The following is a 20971-nucleotide window of genomic DNA, read 5'->3' as shown; positions in this document are numbered from 1 at the left end:
GTTTCTAAATTGCTATGCAGCATAGATTTCTTTTGTTGAACACCTGTGGTTTCAGTGGAGTTTGCAACATACTTTAGTACCAAGTAGGAAAGCCTTTAAAATTTTACCTTTTATGGCAGGTTATTTTCATATTCTCTTTCAAATATCTGCTTAAAACAGATAACTGGATGTCTATCTAATCTGTAGGCCTTGCTATACCTACTTTCTTAGGTATATTCACTCTTTACTTTCAATTTAAAAGCCTTTCAGCAGCCGAAGGGTGAAAGAAATTCTTAGAAAAACCTCATTCAGACTGTAACATATATTTTCCTACTGCACCTAACACTGGAAAATTGGGCATTGTGCTTCCTTAAAAAGGCAATAAAATATCAATACTACAGAGTGTCCTGGGCTGCATCACAAGAAGCGTGACCAGCAGGTCAAAGGAGGTGATCCTGCCCCTCTACTCTGCTCTTGTGAGACCTCACTTGGAGTATTGTGTACAGTTCTGGTGTCCTCAACATAAAAAGGTCATGGAGGTGTTGGAGCAAGTCCAGAGGAAGCCACGAGGATGATTAGAGGGCTGGAGCACCTCCCGTATGAAGACAGGCCAAGAAAGTTGGGGCTGTTCAGCCTGGAGAAGAGAAGGCTGCGTGGAGACCTCATAGCAGCCTTCCAGGATGCTGGGGAGGGACTCTTCATTAGGGACTGTAGTGGTAGGAGAAGGGGTAATGGCTTCAAACTTAAACAGGGGAAGTTCAGGTTAGGTATACGGAAGAAGTTCTTTACAGTGAGGGTGGTGAGGCACTGGAATGGGTTGTCCAAGGAAGTCGTGAATGCTCCAACCCTGATGGTGTTCAAGGCCAGGTTGGACAGAGCTTTGGGTGACTTGGTTTAGTGTGAGGTGTCCCTGCCTTGGCAGGGGGGTTGGAACTAGGTGATCTTAAGGTCCTATCCAACCCTAACTACTCTATGATTCTATGATTCTACTGGCGAGTCCATCTGGTAACAAAAAAATTGTATGTGGATTTGGCAAGTTTCCCAGTCACTGCTGGAGATGCGGTTTTCTGAAAAAGTGAAATACACGTTTCCAGTCAATACACGACTTTCCCCATCAGATGGTGCTCGAGGACAGATTTATTTGGCATTTCGTTCTTCAGCAGACGAACTTGCATTAACACAACAGAAAGGAAGTCTCTGCAAGCTGAAGTTAGATGGGCTTTTAGAAAGATCAGAAAGTGCTATTGATCTTGTTTTTTCTTTTGCAGGATAGGAAAAGGCAAATCTCTGACTCAAACCTCAGCGAGAGTTGAATGCAGAGGGTGACCTGGGACACAGTATGTGTCACCTGCTGCTGTCATTGCTACTGAAAAGGAGAACACCCAGGAAAGCAGCTCTCAGAGGTGATGACGGTCTGACCCAGTAGTAGTGGAAAAGAGCCTGAAAAGGGTGGGAGAGGCAGGAGTAAGGAAGGGAGAGAATATTTGCAAGGAGACAGAATCACAGGAGATTTGTAATTCTGCTTCACTGTATGACTATGCTGGAGATCTGCCTCAATACTTGTATTCTGTGAATCTCCAAGTGCTTTGTAAAGGTAACAATGTGCTAGTGTGTTTTGAAGCTCCAGGAACTTAAGACCGTCTTTCATAAAAACGACCTCCAATTTGATGTGCTTGTACTATGGAGCACTCACTTCAAGTAACAGTGATCTGAGCATGCACTGTACTAATGGACAACCAGCAAAGCAATGAGGTTGCTCAAACCTACATTAATTATTTAAAATCATGCCATAAAAAATGACAACCATTTATAAAAAGGCAGCTTTCCCCAGATACAAGCCAGTCATTTGGTCATTACCAGAACATGAATGAGAAAACTCCACAGGGAGTAAGCTAAATGTTGATGTGCAACATTATACATTTATTTGGTCAGATTTCGGATGGGCCTGATATAAAACATCTAAACAGTCTGATGTGCACAGAGGACACAGTTTCAAAACTGAAATCCAAACTCAAGGGTTTTTTCTTATTCAGAAAATAAGATAATCCTGATAATGCAGTGACAGAGTACTCGCTGACAATTCTACTGATGAAATGTATTTTCCTGTTGAAAGGCAAATGTAAAAATATTTGATTTTAAAGCTTGTTGGCTTTGTTTGAACCCAGTTTTATTTCCAAACAGGAGATGAACATTACCTTCTACAAAAATCATTTGTTGAAAATAGACATGAACATTTGACTGAGATTTCAAGGGTTCACATAGCCATCCCTCTGCAGCTTAGACTTTGCGTTTGACACACAGCAGAAACATCTACAGCTGGAACGGAGGAAAAAGACTAGAAGACCTGTGCCAATAAAAGAGTTTAGGAAGGTTTGACATTTCAAATACATACATGAAATAAATATTCTGGAAAAGCTTTTAGAAGAAGGAAAGTCTTAAACCCACATTTATAAAACTAAGTCATCAACCCCACCCACAAATCTTTGAAAGAAATCTATCCTTTAAAAATGAAATTTATCCTTTAAAAATGAAATTCTGATTTTTAATAGTTATTTCAAAACAAGCTTAAATAAAAATAAAAAAAAAAGAATCTTACTGCCCACAGATTTAGAAATGTGCTAATGAAAAAGAAAAGTTATGATTTCACAGTGTACATTCTTCAATGAAAGTTATCAATCTTGTAACAAGTAGAATGAAAATTATTTCTGCATTGTGCTGAAATGTGTATCTGTGCTAAAGCAAGCTCAAAACTTAAGACAGATTAAGTGGGACAGAAAGTGCAAATTCCTGAGAGCTACAGTGAAGTATCATTTATTTTAATGCAGCCTCCCTTCTCATATGCACTCAAATGGCAGCCATTTACACTAGGATGAAGAAGTCAATGTTTCTTACAGGCTTTATTAAGGTGCTCAGTGACTTCAACTGATTCCAGGGCCCCGCTGTGCTACTTTTCTGTACAAACAAATCAGATGGAACATTTTCGTTCCTTGGAGTGCATAGCTCAGACAAAGAAAATATTATCTTTCCCCTTTTACAGATAAGGAAACAAAAAGTAAAACAAGTTGACCAGGGTCACAAGCATGAGTGAATGAGCTTTCTTGAGCCTCAGTGGTCCCTGACTCAGACTGCTCGCTTTGTCTACATGCAATGCTCTGCAACTATTCTACTGCTGTGCTTGCACTGCAACCAAGAAAATAAGGTGCAAAAAGCTGTTTTTAATAAGTACATTATTTATCTGCTTGAAGGTTCCTCTTTTTAGGGCTTCTGCTAGGTGCTCTCAGCTCTTGTTGACATTACTGAAAGTCAAGGTAATTCAGATTTCCTTGGTGATCCTCGGTACCTTTCAAAGGTAACATATTGCCAAAAATTCAGAAAGTAAAAATTCAAGCTATTCAGGTCTTGTCTCTGTTACAACTCTTTTCTATAAACTGTATTTGCAGTTCTGCTCCTACAGCTTATTCGTTCTCTTCCTCTTTTGCTCCATCACAGCTCTTCAAACAAACTGCACTTCAGGAATATATTTATTCTTCTTACAAAGTCTATACGATAGGTGCAATGTGCAGTTTTCAGTGTTACTCATAATAAAGCTCTGGTTAAAAAAAGTATTATTTGATTATAAATAAAATCTGAAATGATTCAAAATTTTTTTAAGAATCCATTCATTACCAGACTTTCAACAATAATTTTCAATGGATAACTGGGTATTGAACAGCATGACTCGGTTCCACAAGAGACGATGTGATAAGGCACATTTCCATCCTGTCTTAATAGTGGAAATAAAGTAATTAAAGCATTGATGTAAGTTATTCATAAAAGAGATAATTTTTTTTTTGTATCTTCAGCTCTGCAGTTGCTCCAGTACTGCTTTCACTTAGTTGATGGCATTGACTTTACCCAATGGAAGTGGTTAGATCCATATTGAGCCTTTTTTCTTTTCTAATGGATCCCATAGTCTGATCAGATAGAATCCTAATTCAATACATCCATGGTCTATTACCAATAGTTTTCTTTTTGCCATGTTCAGTACATCTGGTTCTCAGGCTTGTTTCTCTGCTTCTCCCCTTGCGATGCCTGCCTAACTAACCGTGGTGGTGGCATAGGTCTTGCTGACTCATGGTCTGCAGTCAAATCTTCCCCACTCAAAGTGCCAAATCTTGGTCTTGTCAGCAGTGGCTGCCTGAACCCAATGGATGGCTGAGGTAAGGCACTTGGCTCCTGCTGCTCTCCTTGGCCATCCCGGTTCCCGTCAACTTCGTTCTTCCACTCCACCCTAAACTCAGGCAGTGGCCTCTGCTGTCTCAGTCTCTGGTCTCTCAAGATTTTCCCTGCTCTGGGTCTTAGATTGAGCACTGTGGTAGCAGCATCCATCTCAGAGTCACTGCTGTCACCCACTGTTAATTGAAAACAAAATTAGTATTTTAGGTGCAGAATATTACTGTTCCAGGAATATTTGAAAAACAGTACACTGAGTACTAGCAGCCACAGAAGAAAGATTCCCCATGTTTCCTAAATTTAGTGCTTTCTGATTAGACTGGTAATAGACACTTAACTCTGCCAGGACAGAGGATAGATTTTACTTACAAATATCCCTCCCCTCAAAACTGTGCTCTTTAGAAAGCCCTCACTCAGCTGCTTCTTAATCACGAAGTTCCCCCCCTGTTTGAGATGACATTTCCCCAGTTCTGGCTCTGGACATGGAAGAACACGTCTCTCTCTGAGCTACTTGGGTTCTAGTCCCTGCATGTGTCCAAACAGGATATAAAAATAAGATTTCTCACCCTCATATCCCATTAAATCTAATCTGATGCTTTTCCAGAGCACAACATGTACAGGGGCTCTAGAAAGTTGACTTTGGAAAAGGAGTGTCTATACTCCACCAAGCAAAGGATCTCCCAAGGTCAATGTACAGATGGGAAGAAACACCCCGTCCTTAATACACCTGAATGTACTACGTCAAAGAAAATCTACAGGGCAAATCTCACAAGTTGAAAGTGCTGCAGACTCCTTCACCTCCTTACAGCAGGGTAGAAAATGGTCAAAGGAAAGCTGTCATAATCATTAAGCATTCAGGGAATGCTCTTAAATGACCACTATTGGTTGGGTAAACCAAGCTGGCAACTTTCTGGATGTGCACATGTACATGTTTTCCGCAGCAGACTTATTTTAAATTGATAAACATCTTCATCAAAACTTGCACACTCCCGTCATTTGATATTAATTTTAATAATCATTTATGACTGCCTCAGATTTATTCTTAGACTTAAGTCAGCTATGATGTTTTAAGTATAGCAAAGACTTGTGTATTGTGCAACTGTCACGAGAACATCTTCCACTAGTAGCCTACATTTTATTTCTTTTGGAAAGGTGAGGAAGAGGTCAAAAAAATATATCACCACATAATTGTCCATTCACCCAGATAATTATATATCAAGGAGGGTCTTTGTCAGACTGTGTTTTCAGGCTTTTCCCCCCCTAAATATGTCAAATAATGTATTTTTTGACAATTGAATAATCTGGAGGCACATTTTCTCTTTAATTCTAGGTGACAGTAGGTGACCTCTGCAGACATAACTACAGAATAAAAGGCATCCTACATTGAGGAAAGCAAAGATATAATTACTAACAGACAAAAGCATGGTTTATTGCTCAATTAATTTTGAAAAGTGGAAACTATTGGGGTGGAGATCGGGAAATTTTAGAGACTGTGCAGAGATTTAATCTTCCTAGCAAGAGATCTTGATGGTTGGTTGTCATGAAAGGAAAAAATCTTGAGGAAGTGAGGAAGGTATAAGCATGGTAATGCAACCAGTAATAATCAAAAGTAATATATAAAATTGGGCAAAGTTTTCACATCAAATGGTTGTCTTAACATTTTTTATTTTTTTTTATTAGAATTCAAGAACTCAAATATCAAACATTTGTGAGTTTAGGCAGAAAAAAAGCCATATTTTGGCAGTAAACCACAGCATTTTGAGAAGTTCTTCATGAGAACTATAAACCAGATTTCATGTCCTCATTTTCCTCTCTGGTTTGGTTCTCAGAAGCACTGTCCTTTACCCTGACATCTGTGAGAAAAGAAACCAAATAAGCCTATAATCCAGAAAGGAGATCTGGACATTATGGAATAGAGACAAGGAGAATGAGCCATGTCACTGTTTCTGGTGCAGAAATGTGTCAGGCTGCTGTTTGCTCACATGAGGAGATGTGCTGGGAGCACTACACCACTACAGCATTTGAACCAAGAAAGCCCCACATGACTCTTGCTGGGTGTTTCTCTACACTCAAATACCTGGTTTAGAACCAATCACTTTTAATGTTCTAAGCCACCTGCTAAACATCCAAAACCTGGAAATATGCTATTAAGGTATTAACACTAGAATGAAAACATGTACATTTGAAAATTAATATGCTGATTTCTCTACGTCATCCCTGGAAAATCTTGCCTTCTACACAGGCAAAAGAGACAGCAAAAAAATTTTCATTACCTCTGGAAGATGTTTTATTTCTCACTCGTAGTTTCTCTGGGAGTTTAGTGTTTTTAGGAAGTGAAAGGAATCTTTTTGTATTTGCAGCAGCCTGTGTGCAAAGAAATATAAGAAATGTTAAGCTACTGCAGACTGAAGTAGCTGCATAATGCATGTTAAGATACACAACTGAGGCTTGAGCAGGTTTATGTAGCTAAAGATCTGGAGATTAGCTAATATGTGATCCTTTACTACACGCTCAAGTTAACACTGATTGCTGGTTGACATCTGTGCTTACTAAGGTAAAAACCGAATAAACTCTAGCAGCTTAATCAAAGGAAAGACTACTGATATGCCCTCTCAGATCAAAGTTAATAAATCTATGCTCTCTAACCTGCCCCTCTACTCTGCTCTTGTGAGACCTCACTTGGAGTATTGTTTACAGTTCTGGTGTCCTCAACATAAAAAGGTCATGGAGGTGTTGGAGCAAATCCAGACAAGGGCCACGAGGATGATAAGGGGGCTGGAGCACCTCCTGTATGAAGACAGGCCAAGAAAGTTGGGGCTATTCAGCCTGGAAAAGAGAAGGCTGCGTGGAGACCTCATAGCAGCCTTCCAGTATCTGAAGGGGGCCTAACAAGGATGCTCTGGAGGGACTCTTCACTAGGGACTGTAGTGGTAGGAGAAGGGGTAATGGCTTCAAACTTAAACAGGGGAAGTTCACGTTAGATATAAGGAAGAAGTTCCTTACAGTGAGGGCGGTGAGGCACTGGAATAGGTTGCCCAAGGAAGTTGTGAATGCTCCAACCCTGGCAGTGTTCAAGGTCAGGTTGGACAGAGCCTTGGGTGACTTGGTTTAGTGCAAGGTGTCCCTGCCTTGGCAGGGGGGTTGGAACTAGATGATCTTAAGGTCCTTTCCAACCCAAACCATTCTATGATTCTATGATTCTAACCTCAACCCTACCTGTACCAATCTTCCTAAGGAAGCAAACGTTGCAAACATGGCATCACTTCATGCAGCTCCAGTTTGCAACTTTTTATTAGTCAGCTGCAAAAATCAGGTTGAAACTGAAGCTCAGGCATAAATTTGTATTCTGATCCTGCGAGCACTTTATACATATAAATGACTTTCTACAGTTGACTAGTCACACTGGTGTTGATGGGGAAGTTAGGTGCCAGCATGATCATTTACCAGTTCAGGCAATAAAACCCTTGTTTTTCCCAGACTAAGCTCTAAAGGCCGTGGAAGCAGAGCACGCCTCATACTTCCTGGAACATAAGAGGTACTTTCCAGGGCAGACTGCTTTTTTTTTTAAAGCCAAAAGTTTCTCAAGGGCATTCTTTCTTACAAAGATTTTTAAAAACCTTTACAGTCTACCAGCTCTCCTCAGCTTGTACCATTCATTGTTGCACATTCAATGGGAACCCGAAAGGAAAGTTCTTTTCCATGAGAGATTTTTCCACTTTGGATATTGTTGTGCTGCTCAGGACCAGTCTGCTTCCCTCTGTGGTGGATTTACACAAGGATGATTACTTTTAAAATTACTTTTAAAATTACTTTTAAAAAGCTGATGGATACCCTGTTTGTCTCCCTGCCCCCAAAATGTCTCAATCCTGCTGAGTCTCTTCATTACTCCACCTAGTAAATCATTTATTCATATGACAAAGACAAAGTATGTAACTGAGGTTGAGAGGAAAAAAATAATTCAGGAACAGATTTATTGTCACAATTAACACCATAGTAGCCCTGATAATGATCAAAAATGAGATACAGCGCTTACTGGATATATCATTCCAGCCTCAGCCGCTGAAGGGCAACTGTATCAATGAAGACAACAGTCACTAATTATCTCTGTAACAGGAAAATACATATTCATAGGGTGGTTAATTTCCCTGATACCTAAAATGGAAGATGATATGGGGAATCTGCTTCTCTGCTGAATCAGTGCGCTCCACTCAAATATGGTCTGAAGTTCACAGTGAAGGTATTGCACAATTGTCTCACAAAGCCAAATATTACCATGCAACACCATTCCTTGTAGGTAGAAGGGGTTTTCCTATTCTGTGTCAAAACCTGAAGTCCTGAATACATTTTATGAAAGATCCCACAACATTTTTCAAATGAAAAGCTCATTCTGACTGACTCAATTGAAAGTTCTCTTTCCTGTATTTTAGAGCGTACTTTAAGTAGTTTTGTGTATCTCAAAGTAATTTTTGACCTTGATCATCCACTCTTCATCGAAATACCAATAGAAAATACTGACCATACCTTAGAAGTACACTGAGTACAGAGCTAGTTCAGCATCTCTGAGCTAAAATTATGTCAGCAGATCCCACTCCTACATCACGTTCTACAAAACTGAAGCTTTGCTGAGAGGGTCAACAAGGAGTCCATGTGTGCAACTCAAAGTGTAAGTAAGTGTGACATTATACATGCAGTTGTCTTCCAAATCCAGGATTTATATTTTCTGCATTTCAGAAGATTTTTTTTCTGCATAACATTTAACTACAAAGAACTGCTTTTTATAAAACAACCAAAATACAAGTACCGGTCTTTCTCTTGACAGGCTGTTCGTTTTCCTCAAGCTCTCCCTAAGGCTATGCCGGCGACGGATCAGGATTTCTTTGGCCTGCTTTTCATTTGCATCTGCAGCCAGGCTATGTCGGTTATATGACATTGTCTGAAACATAAAAACAGTGGTCACACTCTGAAAAGCATAATGTCAAATGCATTGAACTATGTACACAGTGCAAAACAGGCTTTTTGTTTTAATGTTTTAATAAGCATCATAAATCCTTGTGAAGAAAGTCATACTGCAGATGATTAAGAGCAAGAACAGTGATTATGCCAGTATTTTTTTTAGTCATCTCCTTCATAAGCACCTTTTTCTGTTTGTCACCTTTTTTTTAACCTGATGATATGTATAATGAAAGAGAAATAGGAAAAAGCTGGCTTATACAGTGTTCACCCCCACATTGCACTAGGTCATTCAATATGTCAGTAGCGGATGCACTTTTGAAAGCGATGAGTCACCTAAGGGGAAGTCATTTTTAACTCCAGCAAGCTGAAGCTCACTCCACTTTTGAATGTTTTCCAAGGGCTCAGGCATTCAAACTCTTTAGCCCCAGGAGGATAAACGTGAAATGTCCTTTTGCTTTTATTTCACTATTTTTCCAGCTCATCACCTCTGCTCTTAATACAAACAACTTCACCACTGGAGGCAAATGGGAAATCTAATCCCATATCAGGAAGTGACCAAAATACTGATATAAGTAGACAGTGTTGCGTTGAATTGCACTTATGATCCTCCTTAAATAATGTAAGTAGATTGCACGTAATATGACAAAACCATTAAGCTGTATCAATAGTATAATATCAAGTAAGCTATTTACATAAAGGATTATGAATATGTTTCTGTACCTACGAAATTACATGGATTCATAGGTAATAGAAGTAAATAACAGTGTTAAATATTTGTTATGGTACAGAAGATGTACTAGCACAAAGATGTATCAGGAAAGTAATCCGTATATTCAAAGAATAGTGGGATATTTAAGTATGCAAAACTTCATCCTTACTCTATGTCGTATTTGGTAGAGATTCTTCGTTAATATTTCCCGCATATTTTCCATTTCAGTGGGAGAAAGAGGCTTTATCTTTCCTTCATGATATTCACTGTGGCAGGATAAACAAAGAAAAATAGAGGAAAAGGGGAGAGAGAGAGGAGGAATTTTATTTTTATGATTGAGAATTACATTTGACCTATTTCCTTTGTTAAGAGTTGGAAACAACATTTCAAAGCAACCGAGGAACAGGTGAAAACATAACATGTAAGAATGAAATCTTGATCTCATTTAAGTCAGTAGTAAGGCTGAAAACTCAGCCTCCAAAATTTGATAAAAATTACATTAAATTGTAAATTTGATAAGCTACATTTCAAAATGTCCCTCAGGCTTCCCTCGTAGCTATTCACAGCAGATGGGCAGGCACTGGTTCAAATCCAGCTCCGATCTAAATGGCAAATCAATGTTCCCGTGAGCAGTTGCCCTTGTAAAATTATACTCCAGACAAGCACAGTTCACCAAGCGCTCCATGTGTGAGCTGCAGGAAAAATGCTCTTGTTTCATAACCGCTTAATCTTCAGGTGACGTTTGGACACGAAGTGTCCCAAGTTAAAGTAATTATCCTGCCTACAGACTGGGCTGTGAAATACATTACATGACCCAGCCGAAATGCTTGGCCATGCTGGCATTGCTTGCTTACCTGAGAGACACCGAAGATGGGACCTTGCTTATCATTCCACTCTCTGCCATTTCAATGGCATGTTTGATTTCCAGCTTCTTGTATAAAGAAACAATGCTGGATTTGGGCTGGTTCTCCCGGATTAGAAGTCTTCGCAGGTATTTATTGTCAAACTTTTTAAACCTGTATGTGAGACAAACCAACCCATCCACTTAATTTTTACGTGCATATTAAGGAAAGCCAATATATGGTAGCTAATGCAATTGTGAAGGCGTTTCTTACCTGGGAATGTGTCTGTTCATATTAACAACCTATGGCTGAGTAACATCAAATTCATCTTTGCTTAAGTTAGATAGTCTTAACCTGTGTTTTGGTTAATACATTAATGGACAGTCTCCCTAGTTAACTTTCAGGTGTTCTGTGTTATTAGATAATGTTTTTAATTCTCCATTTTCTTTGAGACAAAGAACATTAAATATTTACTGTAATAACAAATACAAGGTCTAAATTTGCATCACTGCTTTTTCTTTGAAATTTTAGCCTGATCTTGTAAAACTTTGGAAGTTCTCCCTTTCTCCAAAGCAACTGCAACCCTCTTGGATGCTTAGAGAAAAAACATTCATTACAGCTGGGGTGATTTTGTTTGTCAGAAAGTATTTTGCCCTCTGGCCATTCTGAAATTATTCTTGAATTGGGGTCTGAAGGTCATGAAGAGGTGGGACACTCCTTTGCTCCGTAACCTGTTCATAAAAGATTTCACACAGACTGAAGGAGAATCAGGCTGAGTAAAGAAAAGTTGTACCCATGTCATGCATCTGCCAGGAGTGTCCTCAGTGCGCTGCCCTCAAGCCATTTGGAGAGGGCTCTTCTCCACCCTTCCTGATGGTGCTACTTCTTTTTCTATAAAACACTTAATTCTCGTTGGAGCAGGGACTAGAAGGTGGGTGAGTAATGCCCACGCTTTGGGTCTAAAAGATTTGGGTGTAAAAGAGCGTGTTCCTGAGAAAAGGGAGTTAGATCCAAACCAATGATCATGATGATTCAGCAATAAAAATGAAACATGAATTATTCAGGTATTGCCAGTAGTAATCTTCTTAACTGACACTAAGTCTTAAATAATACCATCAAGAACTGTGGAACCGCCTGCCATTAGCATGTCTCATGTACTTCATGCCAGCTACTGCCTTTATCTTTCTAGAGAAAGTCCCAAAGCTTTTGTATGTTTCCCATCAAACAGGAAACTAACCCCTCACTTAACACTGCAAAGACATACAATTTGTCGGAAGAAAGCCGGATGGGATGAAAGGCTCCACAGAAATATAGGAAATGTTCTGAAACAGTCTGAAACAGGGAAAGGACACACACCCTCAGGAGGTGCCATACTTCACCCTGGGATCAGAGGGCTGCCTTTCTTCCCAGCTGGAGATTTTGTTCTACTTGCTTGTGGGTTAGTAAAAGACATTGTTTTGCTGCTTTCCCTTTGTAACCCACATGTTCTAAAAACAACCATCCACTTTCAAGAATAAAATGCTGAAAATGAAATATGATGCCCAACAGCCTTCATTTGCTGCTGCTGAGCCAGTTCAGCCTCTCTTGTGTAAGAAAGAGGTTAAATGTCATTCTTACTTATCTCTCCAAAAGTTGTGACCCCAGTGTCCACACACATCTTCAATTCCAGTCTTCACATGGTCAAAGAACTAAAGGGAAACATTGGTTCATTAGATAAACTTATAAATGCCACTTGGCTTGCCCTCAGACATTATTAGTTTCTAACTTATTTCAAAACAAGCACCTGGTCAGAATTCCGGACGATGCTTCAGTTTAACTAAATGCAGTCTAAGCAAACTCAGAGACGGACTCAGGGATTTTGTCCCTGGAGCTTCCTTTAGCTCACAGCCCCAAAAGGACAGAAGTGAGCTGTAAATATCCCCAATGTCGATCTTGCTGAGCTTCTGCCTGAATCTGAAGGTTTTTCCCATATTTTTATTTCTTTTAAGTTCCCTAACCCCTCAAGGCTATGCCTAGGGCCTCTCCAGGGACTTTCCCAGGCCTGACAGTGAACCAGGTATGACTTTTGTGGAGGAGACAGCTTGAATGGGCAGCGGCTCCCCACATCAGCACTGGCCCCTTGGGACCTGATACCCAGCATCAGGCACTGAGTTCCTATTTTACGGAATCATGGTCTAACCTCACCTCAAAGCATCCTCATCACCTAATATTAGAAAGAACATTGTTCCTCAGTCTATTATGAATTACAAAAGAGTGAATCGGTTCAGCTAAGATCTCACTTTATCCCCAGAGGCAGCTTGTAATGCAAGTGCTAATAGTAGGGTCTTTTAAACTGAGGGGGAAATCCTGGTACATAGGTTCAAAGTATAAGCTCTAAAAGGACAGACTTTTAGACGCCTAGATTGACTTCTTTGCTGAATGCAGCCCTTATTATTCCTCATTTTTGGAAGTCCAAGCCACCTGCCATAGGTATGCTGCAAGGAGACATACATTCAAGAATATACATGGCTAATAAACTTGAATAATTGGAGATGTACACATATCAAATACAAATCCATAAAGAAGCTGATAATGGGAGAGTTAAGTAAGTTTAACAGCATTAGGAGTTTGCATTTGTTTAATTAAACTAACCCAAATGCAATGTAATATAATTGCCTCGGCAAATGTTTCCTAATGTAACAAATTTCTAAAGCAACATGTGTCTCATAATGTGAAACAAACTACAGAAATTTAATTTATTTCAAGAAGTGAACAATTAAGAAAGTGAAGATTCAAAAACTGGTATGTAATAGTGCTAATTTTAGTAATTGTCAAAAGTTAAATATAAGCTTTACAGTTATTGTGCTTATAACAGCTAGCAAACCTAAAAGAGCATGTGCTTCTCTGTAATACTGTATACTGAACCCTTGTCTTACTGAAAGACACCTGGAATTTCATCTGTATGAGGGTTTCATCCATGACACTGCAACGTACCCTGTTATAAATTTCTTCACTGACAGCAGGCTGCTTTTTGTTTGACCTTTTGACATCAAGAAACTCCACCAGTGGGCGAATTGTTATTCCCTGTAAAAAGAAAAAAATGTTCTTTCCATAAACATAAAGAAAAAAGAAAATAAAAAAAAAGAAAAAGCCTTGCAGTCTTTTCCATCTCTGCCAGAGCACTGAAAATGACTGTAGATAGCTTTTTAGCTCTGGTTACTTTTTCACCTTCCTAACCCCAAAATCCAGCCTAATACAGTAATTACAACAGCTTGTCATCAGCAGGTATTGCACGTAGCTAGGAAGTCCTTGTCGCATCACAGACTCCACTAATGCAACAGAAGGAAGGGGCTCCCTCAAGCTAAGAGGTCCAAGAGGGGCAACCTGGCAAATCCCATGAAGAATACATCGCTTACCGCATCCGGAGTATTTTTAAACTTGGTTTGTTGGATTTCTTGTTCAGTTCTGTTACGCATTAGAAAAACCCTCACTGAATTAATAAATGGATTCCACATCATTCCAAAACAAGCATAACAACTCCCATTTTAGTGACTACTTCCAAAACAGGTACTCAAAGATGTGTCAATGGTAGCACTAAAATTTCTATTCAAGATTATGACGCTAAGGCTTTTTGTAAATCTATGCCTGTGCCTGACTATTCTCAGAGAAAGAACAGAATGTTTTGGCTATCCCAGAATGATATAAAGGTTTGAAATAATTATTTGTGGAAGAATTGACATAATTTGTTTATTTGTATAGGTGCACTGGCACAGGAGAGGGGAATGAAACACTCACGGTGTTGAAATCAGTCCCTACTGTCCCAGACAACCAGGTCACATATTTCTTCTTGTAAATGAATCCAGCTTTATCTTAAAAGTAGTTAGGTTTCTTTGCCCCATTGCTCATACTGGAACACTCATCCTGAACTTCATTGTTCACGGTAATTAGAAAGCTGCTTCTTAATTGCATCATGGTCACTTTGTACCACTTTGTTCTTGTGCCAACATTTGTCTTTTTAAACAATGTCCCTCCTCGGGTGTTCACTCCCTCATATAAACATTAATTATATTCCCTCTTCTTCATTTTGCTATGGCTAAGGCATCCTGTTCTCCTTTCACATGACAGGCCTACCAGTCCTGTGATCACTCTACAACATGACACTATTCTCTGATGGAAATACCTGTCTCAATAGGTCTTAAGATCAGATATGCCTTTCTTCTATCCCCATGGTATCAGTGGCTTAAACTCTACCCCATTATCAACTAGTACACTTGTGGGTTTTTTCCCTTTCTGTTTTTTTCCAAATGAAAGGTTCTTATTTCATAAGAGAAATCCCTAGTAAGAAAGCCTAGCAAGATGATTGCACTTACTACTGTTGAATTTTATTCTGTTTCTATCATATTATCTTGCAGTTATTCTCTTCTTTCTACATAATACCCCATCTCACTGGCACCCTAAGAACACTTTCCAAAGCCTGTAATCAAGAAACGAGCAACAAAAAATTCCTGTGTTCATGTGCTATCATCAGTAATGAGAATATTAAACTAAACTTTCCCAGGAACCCAGGTTGAATGCTAGAACAGATGCCCAGAGAGGCTGGGGAATCTCCAACCATAGAGATACTCAGAACTCAACTTGACACAGCCCTGAGCACATGATTTAGCTTTGAAGGTGGCCTTGTTTTGGGCACAGGGTTGGACTACAGACCCCCCGAGGTCTTTCTGATGCAAAGAACCATGTGTTTCTCCTTCTCCTTATAGGAGAAACTGTCAGCCCTTTCTTCACTCACTTTACAATTATCCTAATGTCAATCTAAACTTCAGTTTAATGAGTAGTTAAGCTACCAATCTCCTGTGCAGCCCCTTCCCCCAAAGATTTTACAGGAGTCAAGTTGGATGAGATTACTCTGGAAACTGCCTTATTAAAGAATGATATCAGGCTTCTCTTTGGTAAACCATGTTGCATTTCATAACACATTCCATTTATGTCTAGATTTTAAATTATTCTATCCTCCAAAATCAATTTTCACAGCTTACATGCTAAGGTCAACTGATTTCCAGCTGCTCCAGCCACCTTTTCCCCTTTCCCAAGCATGAGCACAGATACTTCCCATGGCACCTTTATCCATGTAGAAGGCTAAAAATTTTTTTCCCACAGTACATGCATTTTCCCATAGTACATGCAATTCCATGTACTAGCCCGTCACATCACTCCCACCTCTCTGGATAATGACCACCATGACATGTTTATTTGAGATGTTTTGCCTCCTCTAAATTTTTTTTGCTGGTTTCAATCATTTCCCTCTCTCTTGGTCACTCTTGACCAGGTCTTCGTGGCCAGGTTGACAGCAGAGACAAGCTCTTCACATTCTTCTGCACACCTGGTACTTCTGGATGGGTGTCCAGCTGTTTTGCAGCATCACTGCCTAACACCTAGACTCAAACACTCCAGTTCACCTCTCAGTGCCCTGTCTTCAATCCCCTGCTCGCTGTGCACCATATCCAACTCAAATTCCTGAGAAATGCACAACTTTAAATATTCTAACAAGGAATTAGTGCTGGAGCTGTACCCAGATTATCTTTTATCTCTACTCCAACCTCACTAAGTCTTAAATGCTTAATGCTTCTTACATGTTAGCACAAGTACTTAATATCTGGCATTCTTTTGTTACCTGTCAGTGGTCTGCATAGTATTTTCTTTTAAACTATGACCACAGAGAGTACCTTCAAGTATGTTCCTTCCAGTATGTTAGGGCGTTTGCTTTTTTACCCACTGCTTATTTACAATGTCCAAGAAAGAATTCCATTAGAGGAAAGGCATTACCTGAATGAAAACGGTAAAGAATATCACCACAATAACAGCAGTGATGAACAATTTCTTCCTGGGAAACACAGCAGGAGGAAGAAGAAATACAAGTGAAAAACAAATAGCTCCTCGGAGGCCTCCATAGGCAATAATAAATTGGTCCTTAAAAGTGAGAGGAATTGTTCGGAAAACATTGATGATCTGAGTCAGAACAAAAACACCTGAGGAAAAAAAAACCAAACAAACAACAAGCCAGAAAAGTAAATTAAGTTACACAGAAAACCTCCACAATGCTAATATTTGTTTTAAAACACTTTATTTGCTTCTTACCTATATATTATTGAAGAAATGAAATATTACTTAACAGCTTGAAAACACCACAGAAGAAAAATCTAAAATGCCTAAAGAGCAGTATCTTAAACATATATAGTGAGCTAACCACCTTTGGTCGGCTGGATTTAGGACCTGAAGGAGCTAATTAATCTCCACAAGACAGCTATCTGCTAGACTCTGCACCTCTAGAATAGCAATAATTCTCTGTGTCAGTATAGACCAAGACTCTTTTTTTTTTTTTTTAATAGGATTTGAGGTGTTTTTGAACACTTTGGCTTGTCACCTCCATCAGCCTGTGCTTTGAACCCGGCAAACTTCTATTCACTTACTTGATTTTCCTTGCACAGACAAAAAGGATGCAGGACTAGGGATGGAGGGAAAAGATGGCAGAGTATGTTGATGTACTGAAGTCAAAGACTCCAGGTTTGTGGTGGAATGGAGCAAAGGTATAAAGAGAGGTGAAGGGAGCAAGCTTGGGGGCCAGAAGCTACGGGAGCAGTCAGGCTGCTTAGCTGCTTTTCAGCATAAGGTATCGTGGGGTTGCACGTGCAGGAGGGAAAATAACCCAGACTTCTGCACTGAAGGGACACTTGAGAGCTGGAAGTAAGGGTGCAAAGGCAGATCAGAGCATGAGCTGCCTTGACATATGGAGGGACTGAATCAAGACTATTACAGATGAAACTGGGGTGAGGGGCAGGTTTAAGACCTATGAGCCTTAATTGCTGTACAACTGCTAATAGTTTTAAGTCAAATTTGCTTATTTTAAAATAAATATTTACTTAAATACATACACTGTATTTAAGTACATGTACTTAATGCATGTACAAATGCAGCAAACTGCCTCTGACTTTAGATGGGCAGGGTCAGGACCAAACTGATTTTTGGGTTCTGTTTTTGGGGAAGGTGGAAGTTGACCCTGCAATCTAGGACACATTACAGATAAGAAGACCATTCTCCAAGCTGATGGGACTCTGTCTGATTTTTGGTATCTTCTACTTAAGAAGACATAAAAAGTTTCACTTGAAAATAATACTGATGCACCGACTTGCTTACCCAGTGCCCTCCAGATTAAACAGAAAAGGAGGGTGAAGCTAACGAAGGCCCAGTTCCACTCATGGTTCTTCCCAACTGTGGACACTCCCATGAAGATGAAGATTAAGGTTTCGCTGACACTGCTCAGCATCTTCATGAAATACTTTATTGTTGTATAGGATTTTTGAGAAACATTTTCTTCCACGTATTTATTCATGGTCATGGCACAAGCTGTAATCCTGAAAGGCAAACATTATCCTGTATTTCACTATTTTTATGGGGTTTTTAGCCTCTCTTATAACTACAGAATGTTACTCACTTTCCCATAGTTGTCTTTCTTTAAAATACAAAAGCATAACTTACTCCATAACCAATCTCAAATTTATAGGCTTAGTGAACCTACAGTTTTGGGCACAACAGTTTTTTCTACAGTGAGGAGTTTTCTGAGAAGACATCAGAATATGGAGTTTTGTCACATCCTAAATCCACATAATCTGTGGAGGGGTCATGCAAACTCTGTGTTTTCAACGAGGCAGAGATGAGGAGAGCCAGAGGCAGCCCTGGAAAACAGGGTGCTGCTTCTCTTGCTGCTGGGGAACACCAGAGAGGATGGCAAAATTGCATGTCATGGCACAGAGCTTCCCTCACTTCCCACCAGCAGCTGTCTCACCAAACCATTCCCCTCCTCAATGACTTTGACAGTAGTCAGCTCCTCTTACCAGGCAAATTAAGAAGCAAGGCTACAATTTGTCATCCTCCACCACTTTAGGCCACTGTTTGCTTTTCCTCTGCATAGGGCTGCAGATCTCGTCAGCACAAAATAAAATGGCCATTGCCATGCAAAAACTAGCTCCAACCCTAGGCAAATTTCAAGACTACGAAGAGGGAAAGCTTGACAAACTATCCCAGAGCCTCATCTGCATTTCACAGAATCATAGAATCATTTAGGTTGGAAAAGACCTTTAAGACCACGTATCCTATGTGGCCCAAGAGTAGCATGCTGTCTGGGAAGACACGGTAACATGGGTTCCACCACAGAAGAAATGATGCAGATTACATAAGCATGTGAGCTTCCTCCCTGCAACACTCAGTGACTTTAGGTAACATTTCTAGTTTGAGCATGTGGTTGGGACAACAGAGGTCCTACGTTTTTGACGATACTGACAGACTGCCAATGCTCTTCACAGCTCTCCTCCTTGTTCTCATCTTACAGTTGCCCAAACTAGGTATTTGTCATAGATTCCACAAACATACGTGCCTGCATATGTCAGGAAGAAAATGGGAGAGGACCTGGGTCATGCACAGATTTAGCCCTGACAAGCAGTGATGATTTGGCAGGACATACTCCCACGTCCGGAAACTGTCAAACATTCCCAGGTTCTTCAGTTTACAGAGCTCTGGTGACCAGCTTCAAAAGTATATGTGAAGAAGGGTCTAAAATCTGCTTAACACTTTCACTGTCCAGAACTCACATACTGAGTGGCAAAACAGCTTTTCATAAGCCACAGGTTGCACCGACAGACCTACAAATATTTCCCGCTATGTCATGACAGCTCTCCTGTGTGTGCACTGCTTATCTGCACAAGTATAACAAGTCCGATGCATCCCTGCTACCTCCAGCCGACTGTGCACACAGTGGAGCTGGCAAGTGTAGGGGTAGCAAATGCAACATAGCAAGAATGCAGTGGGCAGGCTGCAAAACAGCCTTTTCCAGACCCATATCTGTGTTAGGGTCTCAAAGCTGCAGCTCACTGCCCAACGCATTAGGGCTGTCAGGTCTGCATCAAAGGCACGACAAAATGCTCCGTACTATTTATTAGCTTTAAAAAGAAATAGTTTTCATGATTATAGTCATTTAGGAAGGCCCTGCAGCTTGGGGAATGGGGAAGCATGCTCTGGACACGGTTTGTTTTTGGATCCTGAGGTAATGGAGACACTGTAAATAGATGTCTGATAAGAATCTGCCACCCGATTAATCAGGATCTTTGCAAGCTGTAACTTAAAACATCTACTACACTTAACCACTAGAATTTAAAGGGACAACACTTATAATATTATTTTCAGTTACATTTTGCATTCATTCAATTAGTGTTAAGTAATTGATGAATTGGTTCACCAGTATAACAAACAATGCTGTACATTATTTGTTACTCTTCAGGTAAGTAAAATTCCACAGCTAATCACTGATCACTTTATGAATCTGGTATTTCTTCAGAGTACTTATTTACATGAAAAAAAAAAAATCCTGTTGAATTCTCTTCAATTTGAAAATAACACAGCAATGTAGTGCTAGAATTTAATACAAAATCAATTTCTTTGAATATGCAAGATTTGATGTACATTATTATAATATGTTCCTCCCAAACTAAATTTTTATTGTCACCGTAATCAAAACAAAAGCTTAGGTGTGTTTTATTTTACATTTCTTAACCACATACATTAATTGTGGCTTCTACTTCTGTGACCTGAGGTAGCTGCCTTTGTCAAGAAGGGGAGGGGGGGGAACAGTTAATTGCAATTAAACTGCAACCTTCTGTGCCTCTGAAGAATAAAAGTCCTCCTGTACAAACAGTACAGTTTCTGTCATGACTGCAATAAACTAGGCCACTGGGTTCAATCCTCAAGTTTCCTTGACCTACTAAACTTACAGTAGTTTCAATGTTCGTTCCTTTCAGCCTGCTAACTCACTGTTGCAAACAAAACGAAAAAAAAAAAGGAACATATATTACTAGTTCTGCTGCATCACAGCCTTTATGAGAAATTAGTAAGCAGAAAATACAGCATTATAATTAGAAATGGAAGCAAGCAAATAAAGTTCAGAGTCACATCTGTATGTTTTACACCCCTGATCCTGATTCAAGCTTGGCTCTATTTACAAGCAGAAGCTCTTCCCTCTCCTTCAGAAAAGGATTTTCTCACTGCAGCTCACAGGGACATGATTCAGTCCCTTCACTATTTCAGCCAAGTAACCTGGTGCAGGGGTTATACACAGATGCTTCAGGAATTGTTTGTCCTCAGAACGAGTACACAGACTTATCAGAAGAGGGACAAGCACCTTTCATTCCCCTCTACTCCTCTACCAGTGAATTCCTGCTTGCACAGAAATGAGGCACTTTGCGTATCTATC

The 20971-nt window shown here is 39.8% G+C and overlaps 1 protein-coding gene across 1 annotated transcript in view; it reads right to left on the bottom strand.

Annotated features, from left to right (window-relative positions):
* Window positions 1-2982: 2982 nt before the first annotated feature.
* Window positions 2983-20971, bottom strand: part of SLC9A2 (solute carrier family 9, subfamily A (NHE2, cation proton antiporter 2), member 2) — a gene marked incomplete at its 5' end in the record, with an annotated part of 26557 nt that continues 8568 nt past the window's right edge. Inside the window, 9 exons of the mRNA XM_010018809.1 lie at window positions 2983-4370; window positions 6465-6555; window positions 8993-9124; window positions 10023-10119; window positions 10708-10869; window positions 12313-12383; window positions 13669-13758; window positions 16498-16700; window positions 17866-18083. Of these exons, the coding sequence (XP_010017111.1) occupies window positions 4000-4370; window positions 6465-6555; window positions 8993-9124; window positions 10023-10119; window positions 10708-10869; window positions 12313-12383; window positions 13669-13758; window positions 16498-16700; window positions 17866-18083 (1435 nt within the window). The remainder of the gene's footprint in view (window positions 4371-6464; window positions 6556-8992; window positions 9125-10022; window positions 10120-10707; window positions 10870-12312; window positions 12384-13668; window positions 13759-16497; window positions 16701-17865; window positions 18084-20971) is intronic.

Source organism: Nestor notabilis, unplaced genomic scaffold (assembly GCF_000696875.1).
Source record: "Nestor notabilis isolate BGI_N333 unplaced genomic scaffold, ASM69687v1 scaffold5050, whole genome shotgun sequence".
Taxonomy (NCBI): Eukaryota; Metazoa; Chordata; class Aves; order Psittaciformes; family Psittacidae; genus Nestor; species Nestor notabilis.
This window is presented reverse-complemented; position numbering and strand designations above follow the sequence as displayed.